The sequence below is a fragment of the Saimiri boliviensis genome, chromosome 8, assembly GCF_048565385.1.
Source record: "Saimiri boliviensis isolate mSaiBol1 chromosome 8, mSaiBol1.pri, whole genome shotgun sequence".
In the NCBI taxonomy this organism is placed as follows: domain Eukaryota; kingdom Metazoa; phylum Chordata; class Mammalia; order Primates; family Cebidae; genus Saimiri; species Saimiri boliviensis.
In genome coordinates, this window is record NC_133456.1 from 29,218,917 (window position 1) to 29,239,145 (window position 20,229).

A 20,229-nucleotide genomic window follows, 5' to 3' on the forward strand; every position below is an offset into this window, starting at 1 on the left:
GAAAGAGGAAAGTGGATAGCTAAGTTTCTGACCCACTAGGTTCTGGTGACTGAGAAGCTTCTACACAGAAATGCCCTGAAGCCAAGTGACACAGCTGACTGTTGAGCTGAGGCCTGAAAATGTTCCTCTGGGAGTCAGGTAGAGTGAGGTGGAAGTTGATGCACTAATATTCTCCTTGGAGAGGGGACAGAGGAGGAAGCTGAGGACTGCATAATGGAGAGTATGTAGGGAATGGATAAAGGGGAAGTAACTGAGCAAAGAGAATGAGGGATGGCCTTTCCCTTCTCTCCCTTCTCTTCTTGGCCTTACTTTCCCTTTCCTTCTTTCTAACATTCTAACACTCTCTTCAGTTTTCCTGCATTTTGTTCCTCTTTTACTCAAACTATCCACAGGCTTTGTCATTCCCTTGGGAGTTGCCTCACAGGGAGGAAGCTGTCTACTCCTAGCTTAATGGCTGCTGCCCTGGCTCAGACTCAGCATTGACCACATTCACACTCAGCTCCAAATCAAAGGGAAAGTAGACACCTTGGGATTTAGCCTTGACATTCAGAGGCTACGAACCTGTCCCAATGGCTGGGAGGCAAATGGATGAGTAATTTCGTTTTTCACACTCCTGCAAAACACTGGAAACCGATCTCTTGACATCATTTCCACCAATTACATGAATGATATTCTTGCACCTCAACAACCCACCTCCAGTGATTATATAATCATGTTTGCGCTGCTGAGCTGGGAAACACAGACAAAAAGATGCACAATTGGTATATGTTGAACCCATCATTTGTTTAGAAAGCAAAATGTGTAACTTGGCAAGTAAGCATTTTTTGAATTAAAAAAAAAAAAAAAAAAAAAAAAAAAACTCCTGAAATACTTTGATGGAATGTTATGACTTAACTTCACTTTTTAACTGTGAGATTGCTTTTCACTTCTAAGTCTCTGTGATTGGAATTCTTTAGTAAAATGTATAATTTTAAAATTACAGTGTTGTCTCCCCAATCCCAAGACTTTTCTCAGCCTCTCCACAACCTCCCATACAATTACAACTTAGGACCAAAAAAAAATGAATGCACCTTACCTTTCTGAGAACATTCCTTTTCTACATTTTGTCCGGCACATTCCAAAATTGCTTTGGAGACCCCTACATGAGAAAATCAAGATGATAACAAACATGAGTAAAAAGCTACTATGGTATATTTGGATCAGAAATATTATCTAAATGCATTCTCCATCATCAAAAGAATCCTCTAATTCAGTATTGCTGATGACAAAGAAGAAAACTTCATAAAATAAACATTATTAATTATGGGAAACCCTGTTAACATAATTTAAAAGTTATTAATATTAACAAGCCAAAGTTATAAAAACCAGTTTGGCTATAGAAACCCCCGTTCATAGCATCTACTGTTAACTATTGCACTCGTCAAAATTGTACAAGTACCTGCTTTCAGATTAAATGAGTTTGATGTTGAATTTACAATCACATCTGCCTCTTCTTTGGTGATATCTCCAGAAGCCACCTGGAAGATGATAGGACCTATCTTCATTTCATGCACACCTAAATTAGGGTTAGAAATAGTCCCATAAAAACCTGAAAAGAAATGAAGTGAAGTCAATAACCCAGTCAGCCATAGCAAGAATGACTTAGGTCTCCTGCTCACATGTGGCCCTCCTGTATGTCCTCCCTCTCTCTCTCTTTCTGTGACCTCTGGTTTTTAACCTGGCCCTGCCCCTCAGCCCCAGTGATGATCTGTTTAAGAAAAAATAATTAGAAAATAGAATTCATACCAAATATGAACTCTGGTACTGGCCAAGGTGAAGTTAGCCCACTATAACCTATCTCTCAATGATTACAACTAAAAACAGGACAAATATAGAAAGCCACTAACCAAGAGCTTGAAAAGCTAAAATAACAGCAGGCAGATTGAAGAAAGAAGCCTACACCTGCAGAAGAAATCTGCACAGGGGGGTGGTTTTCCATTTTGTTCTGTTTTAAAATTTTTCCTCTTTTCTCTCCCAGCTTTGACCCAAGGGTGGCCCTAGTCTCATAACATAATATTTAAAATGTCCAGTCTATATTCCAAAACTGCTTGTCATATAAAAAAAAAACAGGAAAATTTGACCAACCCTTAAGGATAAAGAAAATCAATAGATGTCAATCCAGCCAAGCAAGGTGGCTCACACCTGTAATCCCAGCAATTTGGGAGGTCAAGGTGGGCGGATCACTTGAGTCCAGGAGTTTGAGATCAGCCTGAAAATGTGGTGAAACCCCATCTCTACAAATAATACAAATATTAGCTGGGCATGGTGGCACACAACTGTAGTCCCAGCTACTTGGGAGGCTGAGGTAGAAGGATCACCTGAGCCCCAACAATTGAGGCTGCAGTGAGCTGAGATTGTACCACTGCACTCCAGCTTGGGTGACACAGTGAGACCCTGTCTCAAAAACAAACAACAAAAAAAGATGTCAGTCCCAACCAGGCACGATGGCTAATACCTGTAATCTCAGCACTTTGGGAGGCCGAGGAGGGAGGATCACTTGAGGTCAGGGGTTCAAGACCAGCCTGGCCAACATGGTAAAACTCCACTTCTACTAAAAAACAATACAAAAATTAGCCAGGCATGGTGGCACACACCTGTAATCCCAGCTACTTGGGAGGCTGAATCAAGGGAATCACTTGAACCCAAGAGGAGGAGGTTGCAGCGAGCCAAGATCGCACCACTGCACTCCAGCATGGAAAACAGAAAAAGACTCCATTAAAAAAAAAAAAAAAAGTCAATCCCAAAGTGACCCAGATAGTGAAATTATAGAAGACTTTAAAGCATCTACTATAATGATGAGCCATGAGGCCAAAGTAAACACATTTGAATGGATGGAAATGATGTGGAATGAATGGAAAAATAGATGTCTCTGCAGAGAAACAGAAACTATTTAAAAAATACCACAAGGAACTGGAGAAACAAGAACGAACTAAAACCAAACTTAGTGGAAGAAATAACAAAGATCAGAGCAGAACTAAATGAAATTAAAACAAGCAAATAAAAAAGATGAAAATGAAACAAAAAGCTGGTTCTTTGAAAAGATAAAGAAAATTGATAGACTATTAGCGAGATTAACAAAGAAAAGAAGAGAGAAGATCCAAATAAGCTCAATTAGAAATGGAACTGGAGACATTACAACCACAGAAATAAAAAAGATCATTCAAGGCTGCTATGAACACCTTTACGTGCACAAACTAGAAAATCTAGAGGAAATTGATAAATTCTTGGAAACATACAACCTTCCTAGATCAAATCAGAAAGAAACAGAAATCCTGAACAGACCAATAACAAGCAGCAAGGTTGAATTAGTAATATAAAAAAATAGCCAACAACAAAAAAGTCCCAGACCAGATGGATTCACAGCTGAATTCTACCAGACATTCAAAGAAGTAGTACCAATCCTATTGAAACTATTCCAAAACACAGAGAAAGAAGGAATCCTCCCTAAATCAGTCTATAAAGCCAGCATTACACTAATAACAAACCCAGGAAAGGCTACAACAAAAAAAGAAAACTACAGACCAGTATCCCTGATGAACACAGATGGAAAAATCTTTAACAAAACACGAGCTAACGCAATCCAACAGCACATCAAAAACAGAATATATTATGAACTAGTGGATTTCATCCCAGGGATGCTGGGATGGTTTAACATATCGAAGTTCATAAATGTGATACATCACATAAACAGAATTAAAAACAAAAACCATATAACCATCTCAATAATGCAGAAAAGGCATTGGATAAAATCCAACACCCCTTTATTATAAAAACTCTCAACAAAATAGGCATAGAAGGAACATACCTCGAAGTAGTAAAAGCCACATATGACAAACCCACAGCCAACATCATGTTGAATGGGGAAAAGTTGAAAGCATTACCCCTGGGAACTAGAACAAGACAAGGATGCCCACTTTCACCACTTCTATTCAACATAGTACTGGAAGTTCTTGCCAGAGCAATCAGACAAGACAAAGAAATAAAAGGCATCCAAATTGAAAAAGAAGAAGGCAAACTGTTGCTGTTTGCAGATAATAGGACCATATACTAGAAAACCCTAAATACTCATCCATAAAGCTCCTAGATCTGATAAACAAATTCAGTAAAGTCTCAAGTTACAGAATCAATGTACACAACTTAGTAGCTCTGCTATACATCAACAATGACAAAGCTGAGAATCAATCAAAACACACTCCCTTATACAATAGCTGCAAACAAATGAATAAATAAAATACCCAGGAATATTTTAACCAAGAAGGTGAAAGATCTCTACAAGGAAAATACAGAACACTGGTTAAAGAAATGACACAAATGGAAACACATTCCATGTTCATGGATGGGAATAATCAATATTATGAAAATGACCATTCTGCCCAAAGCAATCTACAGATTCAATGCAATTCTCATCCAAATACCAGCATCACTCTTCACAGAACTAGAAAAAAAAATCCTAAAATTCATATGGAACCAAAAACAAGCCCATACAGCCAAAGTAAGACTAAGACAAAAGAACAAATCTGGAGGCATCACATAACCCAACTTCAAACTATATTACAAGGCAACAGTTACTAAAACATCATGGTACTGTTATGAAAATAGGCATGTAGGCCAATGGAATAGAAGGCCCAGAAATAAACCCAAATACTTAAAATCATCTTCAAGAAAGCATATAAAAACATAAATTGGGGAAAAGATACCCTATTCAATAAATAGTGCTGGGAAAACTGGCAAGCCACATGTAGAAGATGGAACTGGATCCCTACCTCTCACCTTCTATGAAAATCAACTCAAAATGGATCAAAGACTTACATCTAAGACCTAAAACTATAAAAATTCTAAAGGATAACATCGAAAAAACTCTTCTGGACATTTTGACTTAGGCAAAGAATTCATGACTAAGACCCCAAAAGCAAATGCAACTAAACCAAAAATTAAAAATAGGACCTAATTAAACCAAAAGGCTTCTGCACTGCAAAATAATCAATGGAGTAAACAGACAATCTACAGAGTGGGAGAAAATATTCACAGACTATGCATCTGACAAAGGACTAGTATCCAGAATCTACAAGGAACTCAAACAAATCAGAAAAAAAAAAAAAATCGAAAAGTCAGCAAAGGATATGAGTAGATATTTCTCAAAAGAAGGTATACAAACAGCCAACAAATATATGGAAAAAAATGCTCAACATCACTAATCATCAGAAAAATGTAAATTAAAACCACAGCGAGATGCCACCTTATTCCTGCAAGAATGGCCATAACTTAACAGTCAAAAAACAATACATGTTGGCATGGATGTGGTAAAAAGGGAACACTTTTACATTGCTGGTGGGAATGCAAATTATTACAACCACTATAGAAAATAGTATGGAGATTCCCGAAAGAACTAAAAGTAGAACTACCATTCAATCCAGCAATCCCACTACTGCATATCTATCCAAAGAAAAATAAGTCATTATATGAAAAGATACACACACATACACAAATGTTTATATCAGCACAATTTGCAGTTCAAAGATATGGAGCCAATCTAAGAGCCCATCAAAAGATACACACACATACATAAATGTTTATAGCAGCACAATTTGCAGTTCAAAGATATGGAACCAATCTAAGTGCCCATCAACCAACAAGTGGTTAAAGAAAATGTGCCATATATGTATGTATGTATGTGTGTGTGTATATATATATACACACACACACACACACACACACACACACACACACACACACACACCATGGAATACCCTTCAGCCATAAAAAGTAATAAAATAATGTCTTTTGAAGCAACTTGAATGGAGCTGGAAGCTATTCTAAGTGAAGTAGCTCAGTAATGCAAAAACAAATATCCTATGTTCTCACTTATAATTGAAAGCTAAGCTACAAGGATGCAAAGGCATAAGAATGATATAATGGACTTTGGAGACTCAAGGGGGAAGGCTGAGGAGGGTAAGGGATAAAAGACTACATATTGGGTATAGTACAAGCTGCTCAGGTGACAGATGCACTGTAATCTCGGAAATCACTACTAAAGAATGTATCCATGTAACCAAAAACTACTTGTACCACCAAAACTATTGAAATAATAATAATAATAATAGTAATGAAAAAATTACAAAGGAAAATAAAGTTCAAACTTTAAAGAACTAAAAAATTTAAAAAGAACCAAATAGACATTTTAGAAACCCTTGCCAGAGCAATCAGACTTAAACAATCAACTTAAACATACATATCTAAAATAAAACATTGATGGGTTCAATAGCATAGTGGAAAGAGAAAAGACTAAGTGAACTTGAAGATAGGTCAAGATAAACTATCCAATCTGAAGAACAAGAGAGAAAAAAGATGAGGGGGCGTCACGGAGAGAACAGCTCCGCAGTGACCCTGGAGCTCTATCGAAAGGCTTAGCACCACAGTATTGGCAAACAGAAAAAGACATGAAATAGATCAGTGCACAAAAAGGCATTTAAAGAGACAACAAAATTTTCCAAATTTGGTGAAAGACATACATTTTTATATTCAAGAAGCCTCGGTGAACCTCAAACAGGAAAACTCAAATACAGATTTGACAACAGATTTGACAGAGGTGAAGCATTTAGTTAGTATTGTCTCTCTAATTTATATATTTTGGAAAACATGTCACATTCTCCTCAGGAAATAGTAGTCTTGTCATTATGTAAAACCCATTGTACAGATTACATAACTTGGCCTGTCTTCCCTTTTGTTTCAGATTATAAAAACATGACCAGTGTCTTACATGCTCAGGTATATGAAAGATAACTTAGTATCATTTGTCACTCATTGATTTTTTTTTTTTTCATAAAAATCATCACTACTATCTTTTACCTGTCAATGAAAAGTTACTTAGCAACTAGAAACCACTTCACAATTTAGAAGCTTTACTTTACCTTGTGTATCTTCAGCCTTCGGAATTTCGTCACTGATGAAATTTCCATTATCCCTTCTGGCAAATTCATCTGAAAATGCCTGAAATATAAACATAGTTTTTGATCATTACACTCCTCAGTAGATGAATAAATTGGAATCATCAGGGCATTTGATCTTGCATGCATATACTCATATTTGGGAGATAACCATTCTCAAACAGTATTATTTAATTTCATTACAGATTTTGAAAGTTATGAAAACAATCCATATGATTCTGTTTCTATAAATGTGTCTTATGAAAGTATCAAAGATGTGGACAAAGACATAAATACAAGGATATTCATTACAGTGCTATTCAGAATAGAGAAGACGTTAAAAATTCAACAGGGAAAAAGTTAAATAAATGTTGGTGTATCCATATGTTGAAGTATTTAGTAGCCATTAATAATCATATTTTCTTTTTTTAAAAAAGGAAGAAAGAAAGAAAGAAAAAAAGAATAATAAAATAAAAAAGAATGAAGGAGAGGAAGAAGGAGAGAGAACGGGGGTGTTGCTTTATTGCCCGGGCTAGAATGCAGTCTAAAAATGGGTATGCCTATAATTGTGCTTAATAATAGAGACATAAAAAAAAATGAGGGAAGAAAATAACAAACAAGCAGCCATGTGGTACTGATAAGAGTGTATATTTTGTGTATTTAAAGTGGAGAGTTCTATAAATGTTAATTGAGTTTACTTGTTCCGGATCTGAGTTCAAATCCTGAATATTGTTGTTAATTTTCTGTCTCATTGATCTGTCTAATATTGATGTTGAAGTCTCCCACTATAATTGTGTGGGAGTCTAAGTCTCTTTATAAGTCTTATATATCTGGGTATTCGTGTATTGGGTGCGTATATATTTAGGATCTTTAGCTCTTCTTGTTGCATTGATCCTTTTATCATTATGTAACGTCCTTCTTTGCTTCTTTTGATCTTTGTTGCTTAAAAGACTATTTTATCAGAGGCAAAAATTGCAACTCCTGCTTTTTATTTATTTATTTATTTATTTATTTTTGCTCTCCATTTGGTTGGTAAATCTTTCTCCATCCCTTTGTTTTGAGTCTTTGTGTATCCTTGCATGTGAGATGGGTCTGTATGCAGCATACCGATGGGTTTTGGCTTTTTATCCAATTTGCCTGTCTGTGTCTTTGGATTGGGGAATTTAGTAGATTTAAATTTAGAATTAATAATGGTATATGTGAGTTTAATACTGCCATTTAATGTTAGCTAGCTGTTTTGCCCATTAGTTGATGTAAATTCTTGATTATGTAGATGCTCTTTACTTTTTGGTATTTTTTAGAAAGGCTGATACTGGTTGTTCCTTTCTATGTGTAGTGGTTCTTTCAGAAACTCTTGTAAAGCAGAGCTTTACATATTTTCATATTTACATATTTTGATTTTACATAATCATATTTTCAAATGATTTTTTATTTTTAAATAAACGAGGTCTTGCTGTGTTTCTCAGGCTGGTGTGTCACTCACAGTTCACTGCAGCCTCGACCACCTGGGCTTAAGCGATTCCCTACCTCAGCCTCCCAAGTAGCTGAGACTACAGGCATATGCCACCATACGCAACTAAGTTTTTTGTTTTTTGTAGAAACAGGATCTCCCTATGTTGCTCAAGCTGGTCTTGAACTTCTGGCCTCAAGTGATCCTCCTGCCTCAGCCTCCCAAAGTGCCGGGATTAAAGGTGTGAGCTACCATCCCCAGCCTCAAAGAATATTTAATGAAATAGGAAATGAAAGAGAAGGATATTAAATAAAATAATACATAATCACAATCCCACTTTTATTTATTTATTTGTTTGTTTGTTTGTTTGTTTGTTTGAGAAGGAGTCTTGTTCTGTTGCCCAGGATGGAGCAATCTTGGCTCACTCTAACCTCCATCTCTTGAGTTCAAGTGATTCTCCTGCCTCAGCCTCCCAAGTAGCTGGGACTACAGGTGCATGCCACCATGCCCACGTAATTTTTGTATTTTTAGTAGAGATGGGGTTTCACCATGTTAGCCAGGCTGGTCTCGAACTCCCGACCTCAGGTGATCTGCCCACTTTGGCCTCCCAAAGTGTTGGGATTATAAGCATGAGCCACCACTCCAGGCCAATCCCACTTTTAAAAGTACATATGTAAAAAAGTAGGCTGGCATAAAATCCAACTAAAGAATTTACACATTTTGCATTGTTCAAAGTTCCTACAATGAACATGAATTACCACAATAGTCAGTAAAAACAAATAACTTGCCAATTGTAAAAACTATTGGTTTTTACACAAGGTCCCAAACACTTCCATTTTTAATTTCCTATTTGTACCAAAAGAAGAGGCGCTAGGGAGTCAAGATTTTTGAAGCAAGTAGCTGGTGTATGTATTCTAGTGTTAATAGACCTGTGAATTTCTTCTTTTTTTTTTTTTTTTGGCCTGTTATTGACCCGCCAAAATCATCATTTTCTTCCTCCTTGTTAACAAGCAACAGATACTTTTGTTGGGGAAAAAAAGGTAATATCTTGACTAAAGACGAATGCAATAATGGAAGAAGGACCCAGAGAGATTGTAGAGCAAAGATCTCAGACTCACAGGCCTCCAGGGGTCAGGTAGGCATGACATATGTGTAAAGGTGGAGTGATCTGACTATGCAGAACTAGGAACACCTACCACTCAGCCATGAAAAACTTCTCCTGTTCCAAGCAGGAAGCCATGTTTAATGTGCCAGAAGATTTGAAGTTTTAGGTAGTGGTGGATATCTAGAGTTTTACGTAAAATTTTTGATTTTTAAATGTTAGCAACTGATTGAAAAAAAAATTTTAAATACTCTAAATCAAGCACGTCTAGAGGCCACATTCAAAGCACGGGGCTGCTGCTTTGCAATTGTTGCGTCAGTCTCCACCTATAAACATCTCAATAAGCTTTGCTGATTTTTTTGGTGAAAATGTAACCAAAGTTTAACTGTCTTTAAAAGTCTAAACAGAAAAAAGTGTAACAGCCACAAACAGAATTTCAAATGGCACTAAAGGTATCTGTAGAGACTAATTCTTTTTATAAAGTACTTGCAAAATACCCCGAGTCTTTAGGAAAGAAGATGAATGCTGACGTTGCATGAAAAAGACTGATATTTGAAGGTTCAGGTCTATGTCACAGGACTCATGCTGGATTCATCACCCATTAATTCAAAAACAACTTTTCATGTCTCTTATTTAGTTCACTTTGTGTATCTAAATCTTAACTCCAAAGTAATTGTGATTTACAGGAGGGAAAGTATATGCTACTTGTCCTGTTCCATGATCCACATCACCTCACACAATGCAAGTCATAGGGAGATTATTTTAAAAGCAGAAGAGTAACTAATTACACAGGAAAAGTAAATGGACCACATATTTTACTTAGGTGGTTTGGCTGCCTGATCAAGATTTAGGTTAGATTTACTTGCTTCCAGAGAACTTATAGGTAGTATCTAGCACCACTGAAAAATTAAGTATTACCTACAAATTCAGATGGTTCTATGATCCACAGATAACTCTTGGGTTACTGATTTTAATGTTTGATCAATTTTTGCAATATCATGAAGCTTTTCAAACATTGAATGTCATCTACTTTATTTGATTAAGTAAAGACTTGGAGTACAGGGATAATGGCTTAAATGCCTGTTGTGCTGCCAGAATGCTGAGTCCAGTGGCTCTCCCACAGCTGATGCTCAGTAAATGTGAGCTGAATGATGGACTCACATTTACTGATGCTCAGTAAATGTGAGCTGAATGTGACTGATTATGGTTCTGGTGTTTCTGATTCCAACTCTCCTACTCACATGGGAATGTGCTAATCCATTCTAACCACACCATTCACTTGTATCCTATCCTGACATCTTGCTACTTAATTTATACTATGTATTAAAATTTCTATGTCCAGATGGAGGGGACTCTTATAGTCAACTCCATTGTAATATGTGGGCCTTATTTGGAACCTGATTCAAACACAAAGATGTAAAAACAAACCATTTATGAGATAGTTGAAAATTTGAGAATTTATTTGATAATTGGTTAAGTAAAGGAATTATTGTCCATTTATTTTAGGTTTGATACATTCTTGTGTTTATATTACTTCTTAAAAAAGAATTGTTATTGTTTAAAATAAATGTTGAATTGTTTATGGATAAAATGATGTCTGGGATTTGCTTCAAAATAATATAGAAGGAAGGGAAATAAATGGAGATAGAGACAAAACATATTGGCCACAGGTTGATAACTATTAAAGTTCAGTAGGTACAAGGGACTTCATTATGCTATTCTGTCTACTTTTGGATATGTTCAAAATTTTCCTGAATAGGAAGTTAAATTTTTTCTACATCTGTAACTTATCTTAAAATTTGTCATGCTACAACTACGATGCACTACTTCCTTACTTTCCTGTATGGAGAAATAAATGAAAAAAGCATCCCATTAGACCAAAAAGACATTTGAAAAAACATTAGGTCTCAGCTGCCAAAATAATCAGAAGTCAGTGACACTGTACCTGAATATTTTCTTGATCACTTGGGTGCACCAGAAAGTGAACCTCTTGTAAACTTTTCAGCTGATTCTTGCTGCTAAATTTGAACACCTCCGAAATGATTAATTCAGCAAATATGGTTTTAGGAAATCCCAAGTTTCCTGTTCCTATTGCTGGAAATGCAATTGATTTTAAGGACAAGCCGTCAGTGATCTCCAAACATTCTCTGATTATGCCTTGCATGATCTGAAACACACAAAGCACATCCTTATACATCTTGTCTAGAAATGGAAGTTAGAACAAAAAGGATAAGAATTTAACAACTTTGAATGTGACCTCTGTACTCGTTTCAACAGTGATTAAGGACAATCAGAACAGGAAAGAAAAATACAGGAGGAGGCTAGGAAAAGGAAAAGAGAATGTAAGAGACTTAAACACATTCAGCAATGAAAGAAAGAAGCAAAGCAACCACTGTTCTTTTCCTTCATTCTCTTCCATTCTTCACATCCTCCTCTGGCTTTCTTCACTAAGCAAGTCATAGTATTATTGTCAGTAACCCTTCCCTAAGCTCCAGTAATTATTGAGCACAATAATTCATTTATATTATTAACTAGTCGTCAAGAGAAGTCAGCTGCAGCTGAAAGAAATGGCCACATGATGGAATCTGTCAAAAGCATGATTATTATGGAAGAGAAACAGACAAGGCCCAATCTATGTCCAATCAATATGCTACCAAAGAGCACAAAGGGCTACCCAACTTCCTGGAGAATTCAGAGCCAGACCCAACCTTGAGTGAAGACGCGCTACCATTTCTCCAGTCCGGAGCTACCACATGAAGCACATAGCAACAGTCCAGATTGTAGCCGGTGGTTTGAAGCACTGTGCCCACGTCGACAGCCACCCCTTGTCCGGCTGTGCACAATTCCTTCTGGAGCTCTGGTCCAGCTTTCTCCAAGAGGGCCTTAGAAAGAGGCCCCACATTAAGCATGAGATCCGAGGGAACAGAGTTGACAACAACATCACTCTTAAAGACAAAAACAAAAAATTGTTTCAAACTTTAAAAAAAGGCATTCTCAATGATTACTATATTTGAGTCATTGGGGTTGGCACAATGGAAGACAACTAAGATGATTAAGGTTTCAGTGATCGAAATATCATCCCAAGACAAAGTGTTACAAAATACTTATTTAAGTCACACTTAGGAACAAAAGACAGCAGTCAAAAAGCAATCTATGAATGGTACAGGATCACTGGAGGAGTCCAGAGGAAGCTGTTTCAGTAACTAGTGAAGACACCTTGGGCAATGTGGGGTTTGAGAAATGAGACGTTTCAGCAGGCAGAGCAAGACAGGGACCAGCAAGAGCATAAATAAGCATAGTCAGCTATGCACTGTGAACAGATAAATTTGATTTGATAGAGAGCTTCTGCAGCAAAATGGCATACTCCAGACTAGAAATATTACCCTGGGGGTACACTCCGGCAGCCTACCTCTAGTGCCAAGACATCTGGATTCCCTGAGAGGCAGGGAACAGCCCTGGAAGGTTTTTCTTCAGTGAATGTGAGCAAATTAATTGGGCTAGATTAGAGCGGTCAAGAGAACAGAGGAGAGGGAATGTGCCCAAGTGATTTTCAAAGCTGCCCTGCCTGGGTCACTGATGAGTAATGCATAGCAGTTATGCAGCCATGGAAGCTACACATCTATGGGAGTGAAAGGAAAGCAGAGATGACTTTTTTAAGAGAGAAGGTCTTGCTCTGTCACCCAGGCTGGAGGGCAGTGGCATGATCATAGTTCATTGCAGCCTCAAACTCCTAGGGTTCAAGTAATCCTCCCACCTCAGCATTCAGAGTAGTTAGGACTATGGGTATGAGCCACCATGGCTAGCTGGGAAAGAATATCTTAATATTTGGTGTCAAAAGGGACAAGGAATGAAATGCATTCCCATTACTGATGCATGGTCAAAAGAGTTTTTATTTGATTTTTGTAAATGAGATACAAAATTATTTTTAACATTTTGAAATAGTGCAATGGTTAAGAGCCTGAACAAATTCCCATCTTGGCTCTAACATTTGCTAGTTGGGGGACATGGGCAAATTACTTAACCCCTTTAAGTCTTACTCCCTCATCTGTGAAGTGAGAAGAATAAAAATCCTAGAATATACCGCAGGGCAGTGAATGAGAAAATCCATGTCAAGAACAGCACAGCGCTGGCTGGCCACGATGGCTCACGCCTCTAATCCCAGCACTTCGGGAGGCCAAGGCAGGTGGATCACCTGACGTCAGGAGTTTGAGGTCAGTATGGCCAACAAGGAGAAACCCCATATTTACTAAAAATAGAAAAATTAGCCAGGTGTGGTGGTAGGCACCTGTAGTCCCAGCTACTTGGGAGGCTGAGGCAGGAGAATTGCCTGAATCCGAGAGCCAGAGGTTGCTGTGAGTCAAGATTGTGCACTGCACTCCAGCCTGGGCAACACAGCAAGATTCCATCTCAAAAAAAAAAAAAAAAAAAAAAAAAAAGCACAAAGCTTGGCACATGGTAACAACCAATGTTAGCTATGGTTCTTGTAATTAATACTTAAGCATACTAGAAGTAAAAATCTCTTTTAAATCTTCCAGTTCAGCACTTTAAACTAAAACAGAAAATATTTTAAACAAAGTAACAATTCAAACAAAAAAGAAAGATGGCACACAGAATAGAAGAAAGTATTTGCAAGTCATATATCTGATAAGGAACTTATCTCCAAACTACAGGAAAAATAATAATAAAAAGACAAGTAACCCAAATGAAAAGTAGAAAATATAAGCCAGGTATTTTGGCTCACACCTGTAATCCCAGCACTTTGGGAGGCCAAGGAGGGAGGAACACTTGAAGCCAGAAGTTCAAGGTTACAGCAAGACAGGATCATGGCACTGCACTCCAGCCTGGGTGACTGAGCAAGACCCTGCCTCTAAAAATAATTAACTAACTAATTAAAAGTGGGCAAAGGAACTACATGGACATTTCTCTAAAGAAGATACACATTGTCAAAAAGCACATGAAAAGATGTTCGACATCATTAGTCATTATGGAAATTCAAATCAAAACCGCAGTGAGATGCGACTTCACACTCACTAGGATGGCTATAATCAAAAAGAAGATAATAGCAAGTGTTAGGAAGTGGAGAAACCGGAACTGTCAGTGTTGCTGACAGGAATGTAAAATGGTACAGCTGCTTTGAGAAATGATCTAGCAGTTCCTCAAATCGTCAAACACAGAGTTACCACCTAACCCAGCCATCCCATCCTACGTATATACCCAAGATAACTGAAAATATATGTTCATACAAAAACCTGTATACAAATGTTCATAGCAGCATTACTCATGGCAGTCAAAGAGTGGAAACAATCTAACTGTTCATCAACTGAAGAATGGATAAATAAAATGTGGTCTATTCACACGATGGAGTCTTTTTCAGCCCTAAAAAAGAAGTAGGTTCTGACACATGGTACAACATGGATGAACCTTGAAAACATTCTGCTAAGTAAAAGATGTCAGTCAGACAACCACAAATTGTGTGATTCCATTTACATAAAATTTCCAGAATAAGTGAAATTATACAAACAGAAAGTAAATTAGTGGTTGCCTAGGGCTGGGGAGGTGAGTGGCTAGATAGAATGGGGAGTGACTGCCAATGGGCACAGAGTTTCTTTCTGTAATGACAAGAATGTTCTAATATTAGATTGTGGTAATGATTGCATACCTCTGTGAATATACCAAGAACCACTGAATCACACATTGTAAATGGGTATGGCATGTGAATTATATCTCAATAAAGCTGTGCAAACAAAAAGGAAGGTGATTGAGTGTGACTATTAAGCAATTTTCAGCTCTTCTCAAGATAGTTGTGATGTAGAAATATGCTAAAACAGCAAACATATTCAGGTTAATAGTTGCAATTGTGTAACCTTTTATCACATTATACTGGACACTGGATGGATGCTTAGACATACTTTGGTAAAATAATTCAAAGCAAAACATTTGGCAGGTTTATTACATCTAGTTCATTTCACTTAATATCATGTAAAGCATATATCCAACTGTATTTTGTTTAAAGATAATGAAGGTAAGTAATACCTAGTGTTGATAATACAGAACTTTGGTCTTGAACTTTGAATAAAACATTCAGGCTTGATGAAACTTTCATTGTATTGTGATGTTTGTTTTCTTCTACATATATTGTGCTAATTGATCTTCCTTTTAAAAAGTGGGGCAAAAAAGAGCCCAGCAGCATTAATGGGGGTCAGGAAGGGCATTCACTCAGCTCTGGGTCCCAGCCTCCCTCTGGCAGCCCCAGCACATCCCCTCTGGGCCAGCAGAGGAAGGTTGAGGCTAATATCCACTAGAAGACATAACTATAGCCATGGTAGTTAAGACAGCATGGAGAAACATTTCTATCGGTGGGTAAGTAAGTGCTGCCCTGCATCTGCCCCCAATGCTCACACTATCTCCACCCCCACTCCCCTGCTAGGACTCCCCCAAATCCTCCAGTTAAAGAAGTAATGCCTGGCACAGTAGGAAGCTTCGGAGCCTGGGCAGATGGCTGCAGCTCCAATTAGCTAGAGCCTGTGTTGTTAAATTCCATTTAAAAGGCCAGCGTGGTGGCTCACACCTGTCATCCCAACACTTTGGGAGGCCGAGGCAGGTGGATCACCTAAGGTCAGGAGTTCAACACCAGTCTGGCCAACATGGTGAAACCCTGTCTCTACCAAAAAAGTACAAAAATTAGCTAGGTGTGGTGGCATACACCTGTAGTCCCAGCTACTGGGGAGGCTGAGGTGGGAGAATCACTTGAACCTTGAAGGCAGAGGTTGCAATGAGCCAAGATGGCACCACTGCGTTCCAGCCTGGGCAACAGAGCGAGACCCTGACTCCAAAATAAACGAACAAACAAACATATCAGTTCTCCCACCCCCACCATGCCCCTGCAGCCTACAAGAATTGTCCCCACATAATGCCTGGCACTTGAAACTTCCTCAGGTCTACTTTCACTTTCACTGGTGTTGAGCGCTGATGGCCCCTCAGACTCTGGCCCTAAGCTTACTCTTGCTCAACACCACTGACAAGACTCCTGTCCTCTGCATACCCTATGCTCTGATTGTTCTGTATCTTCTGTCAGTAAATATATTAGGAAATTAGCCTTAGATCTACCAAAACACAGCAGGTATAAAGTACAGAGAATTGTCTAAATGTGTGGTATTACAGATTTTTATATCTATTGGAAATCTAGCAATCTGACTTCTATATACTTTCAGTTCTCACAAGTAATTGACCAATCTCTATTAGCAAATGTTTTGGTAAGGAGCTCAATTACCTAAGGAAAACTGTTTCAAGGCAAGGGTGGAAGGCCTGGGATTCTCTCCCTTGATTCTCCCCTTGGTCTTTATCTTCCTTCAGCCCACCACCAGAGAGCCATGGACTAAGTAGATCACAGTGGCCTGGGGGTGTTCTGTAAAAACGACACTCACCTTAGCATTCTGCACACCTTCTTTCACCAACAGCATCTTCAGGCCTTCTGGGGACACCAGACTTGTGTGTTTCCATGATGTCTTCCCAGGTCCTTCTGCCGCTGGCAAACTGGGCAGGGCAGCTGTGTCTGGCAGGGTTTTTTTAAATGCAGTTTTCACAGCTTCTACAAAGGCCTCAACAGTCTTCTCAGATACATCCACAAGGTAGATTTCTTTCAACAAGCATTTATCCTTTTTGTTTAGGAACTTTTTCTTGATGGCAGAAACAATGGTCTCCACACATAGTTTTAAGGGAAAGCCAAAGACTCCAGAACTAATAGCTGGGATGGCTATGGATTGGTACTTGTATTTTTCAGCTAGACCAAGACTTCGTTGCACAGCTTTCGTTAATAGGTATGTACACTTCGCAATCTCATCTCTGTTCCAGCAGGGCCCCACTGCGTGGATCACATGGTGGTACGGCAGCTTTCCTGCCTTGGAGATGGTGGCATTGCCCGGTAGGAGTTTGCCGTCTCTCTTCACTATCTGGTCACAGTCGGCCTGGAGCTCAGGGCCAGCTGCTTTTGAGAGTGCAGCAGCTAGGCCGCCATAATGCTTAAGGTCCTCATTGGCTGCATTCACCACCACATCGACAGGAAGCTGTGCCAAGTCACCCTGCCGCACAATCAGCACGACACCAGGGGCCAAGTCCGTCCGAGAGAAGTACTTCTGCCCAGCAGGGCTGCCTCCCTCCTTTTCTGCATTCTCTTGTAGTTCAATGAAACAACCAAACAACCGTCTGACCTCACTTTGATAAAACCGTGCTTTATCCTGGAAGAACTGCTTGGCTCCTGGCTTATCAATATGGACACTTTTAACACAGATTGAATCCCAGACTTGCTTGACGATGTCCATTGCCTTCAGTACTTCGGGCTTTGAACCAGTTAGCAAAATGCCCTTTTGTTTGTTCTCAGGATTGAAACATACCTGCACATTTGCCATCTTTATCTTTGGCCAGAATAGCTTCCTTTCTGCTTTTAAATAGTCAATAACTAAGGAAGGCTTTACTTCAATCAGTCTCTCTATTTTCATGTTTTGTTCAATGAAGTTGAAAAGCAATTGATAGGTTTCATTTACTTCTTTTACCTGGCCTGTAATGATGACTTCAGCTGTGGTTTCTGAAGCTAACTCACTGATGATTACACTGTTTGGGGAGAAATTTTGTTTTTTATGCAAATTTTGAGTGATCATTTTCCATTTCTTGACATGAAGAACTTCTTTGTTCTCAACTTTAATGCGTTTAGAATGTAAGGCACTGAGCATGTGCTTTTCAGCTTCTAACAGGGCTTTGGAAGAACAGCTGGTTAAGAGAACAGCTGTACCCTCTAGTTCATAAAGTGCAAGAATTTTCTGTGCTATAAAAAGACACTTGGAGAATTCTTCACAGTTTACCTGTTGCAAAAACTGAAAAATCTCAGAAGAAACTGCAATGCTTTTCTGAGCCATGCTGTACACCTTTTCCTGGATTTCACACTTTATTTTATACACATTTGCACTAGGTCCTTTCAAGCACAAGTGTTGAGTGACTCCATCATAACAAATCTCTGTCTCTAGGCATTCTGTACGTAAATGGTCCAGTAGACCACTCTGACACAAAAGAAAATACTTGCCGGGAGAAATGATCATTTTTTCCTTCAGACTTTGCTCTTCCTTTTTAATTTTTTGAGTAGTGCTTTCTATTAACTCCTTGACTTGTACCTCAAAGCTTTGGACATCCTCTGATTTCCCGGCTAAGATTACCATCTCCTTAAGAGCATCAAACTCAATCAAAATCCTGTCATCTTCTACATCATTTTTTATGGTGTCCCACACTGTTGGATCCACTTTAATTGGGGTGACTTTATATTTAGATCGGATGCTAGAGAGTGCTGTGGAAGTATGTGTCTGCCAGGTCTTGATTCTTGGTCTTCCTTCATTGACTAAGGTGGCTGCTGGTCTGATGGTAACTTTACCACTGAGTTCGGACCACGTGAGCTCACAGTGACAACGCCTCATTTCATCGTTTATCTCCTCAATCAGGTGATTCTTTTTCTGTAAGAACTTCCATAAGGGAAGATCTATTGACTCTTCAAATGGTGCTGGAAGCTTGATCAGAGGCTTTTCCTTTCCATACAAGGCTGTGCCCAATGAGGCATAGTATGGGAACACAGAAAGTGGCATTTTATTGAAGTCCAGTTTTGTGGCCATGATGATGTCCAACACTTAAAAGGAAAGAAGCAAAATAATGTAAGCCCAGAATGATATATGGCAAATGAAAACAAAACACAATTTTCTGATTTTAGAGAAAAAAAAAATCGAATGTTTGTCTAACACTTGAAAGAAATAAAACAAAGTAAGACCAAGATGATATGTGGCAAGAACAAAATTTTTCCATTTTAGAGAAAAAAATTCTAATGGTAGAATTTTGATGTTATAACATCTTAAAAAGCAGGACTACTCTCAAAGGGCTCAAATATAAATTGATATGTGTTAACAGTGCACAGGTATCCGTTATTGAATGGAATAATAACTTTCTAGCCAATATCCATCTATGTTGAAATCCTGTTAATTAAATTCTGTCTACTGTTTTCCTGATATTACTGGTATATCATCATGTTAAGAAATACATGAGTTTGGTCATAAGCATGAGAATAATGTTTGCCCTAGTATAAAAAATATTTTGGTGCTCAAAGTGAAGCTCACCTCAGTTTTATGCTATTTGGTCTTCTTGTACAGTCGTACAATTTTAGGTTTCAAAGTTGACTTAGATAACATTAATACCTCCAAAAGGAGGAACATCATAGTAAGTTATTATAGCTTACCATGTGTCACACACTATTCTGAGTGCTTTATATATATACAAGTAGGGATGATAATAATAATGTCTCTACCTCAAATGGCATTATTATTATCTCTACTTACAAATGATAAAACTGAGGCTAGGAAAGGTTAGATAACTTGGATAGGGTTAAATAGACTGCAAATAACTCAGCTAAGTTTCAGTGTTTGTCTAACCCCAAAGCCCATCCTCTTACTCCTCCACCAAACCCACGTCATCATCACAGTCCTCTGTGAGCCCAGCCCCACAGACTACGATTCAGTAAGACCCACACCTCCTCCTGTCACTGCTGCAATCTCCCTTTTCCACTTCACTGGAACAATCCCATGGGTGTGTTTGCATGTGTATGCATACACATGCTCTTCTCTTCCAAGTCCCTCCTCATTTTGTGTAAGTTATTAGGCAGGGCATCTGCAGAAAGGGAATCAGAGTGT

The 20,229-nt window shown here is 38.4% G+C and overlaps 1 protein-coding gene across 3 annotated transcripts in view; it reads right to left on the bottom strand.

Moving 5' to 3' along the window:
• The window catches only part of PARP14 (poly(ADP-ribose) polymerase family member 14), a 53,257-nt gene that overhangs the window by 14,941 nt on the left and 18,087 nt on the right, over positions 1-20,229 (bottom strand). For 2 of the 3 annotated variants that reach the window (XM_003941656.4, XM_074404248.1), the window contains 7 exons: positions 16,939-19,178; positions 12,223-12,459; positions 11,460-11,681; positions 6,948-7,026; positions 1,439-1,588; positions 1,076-1,138; positions 562-729 (listed from right to left, as the gene is read on the bottom strand). In XM_003941656.4, the coding sequence (XP_003941705.3) occupies positions 562-729; positions 1,076-1,138; positions 1,439-1,588; positions 6,948-7,026; positions 11,460-11,681; positions 12,223-12,459; positions 16,939-19,178 (3,159 nt within the window). The remainder of the gene's footprint in view (positions 1-561; positions 730-1,075; positions 1,139-1,438; positions 1,589-6,947; positions 7,027-11,459; positions 11,682-12,222; positions 12,460-16,938; positions 19,179-20,229) is intronic. The other variant, XM_074404247.1, reaches the window with a different exon arrangement.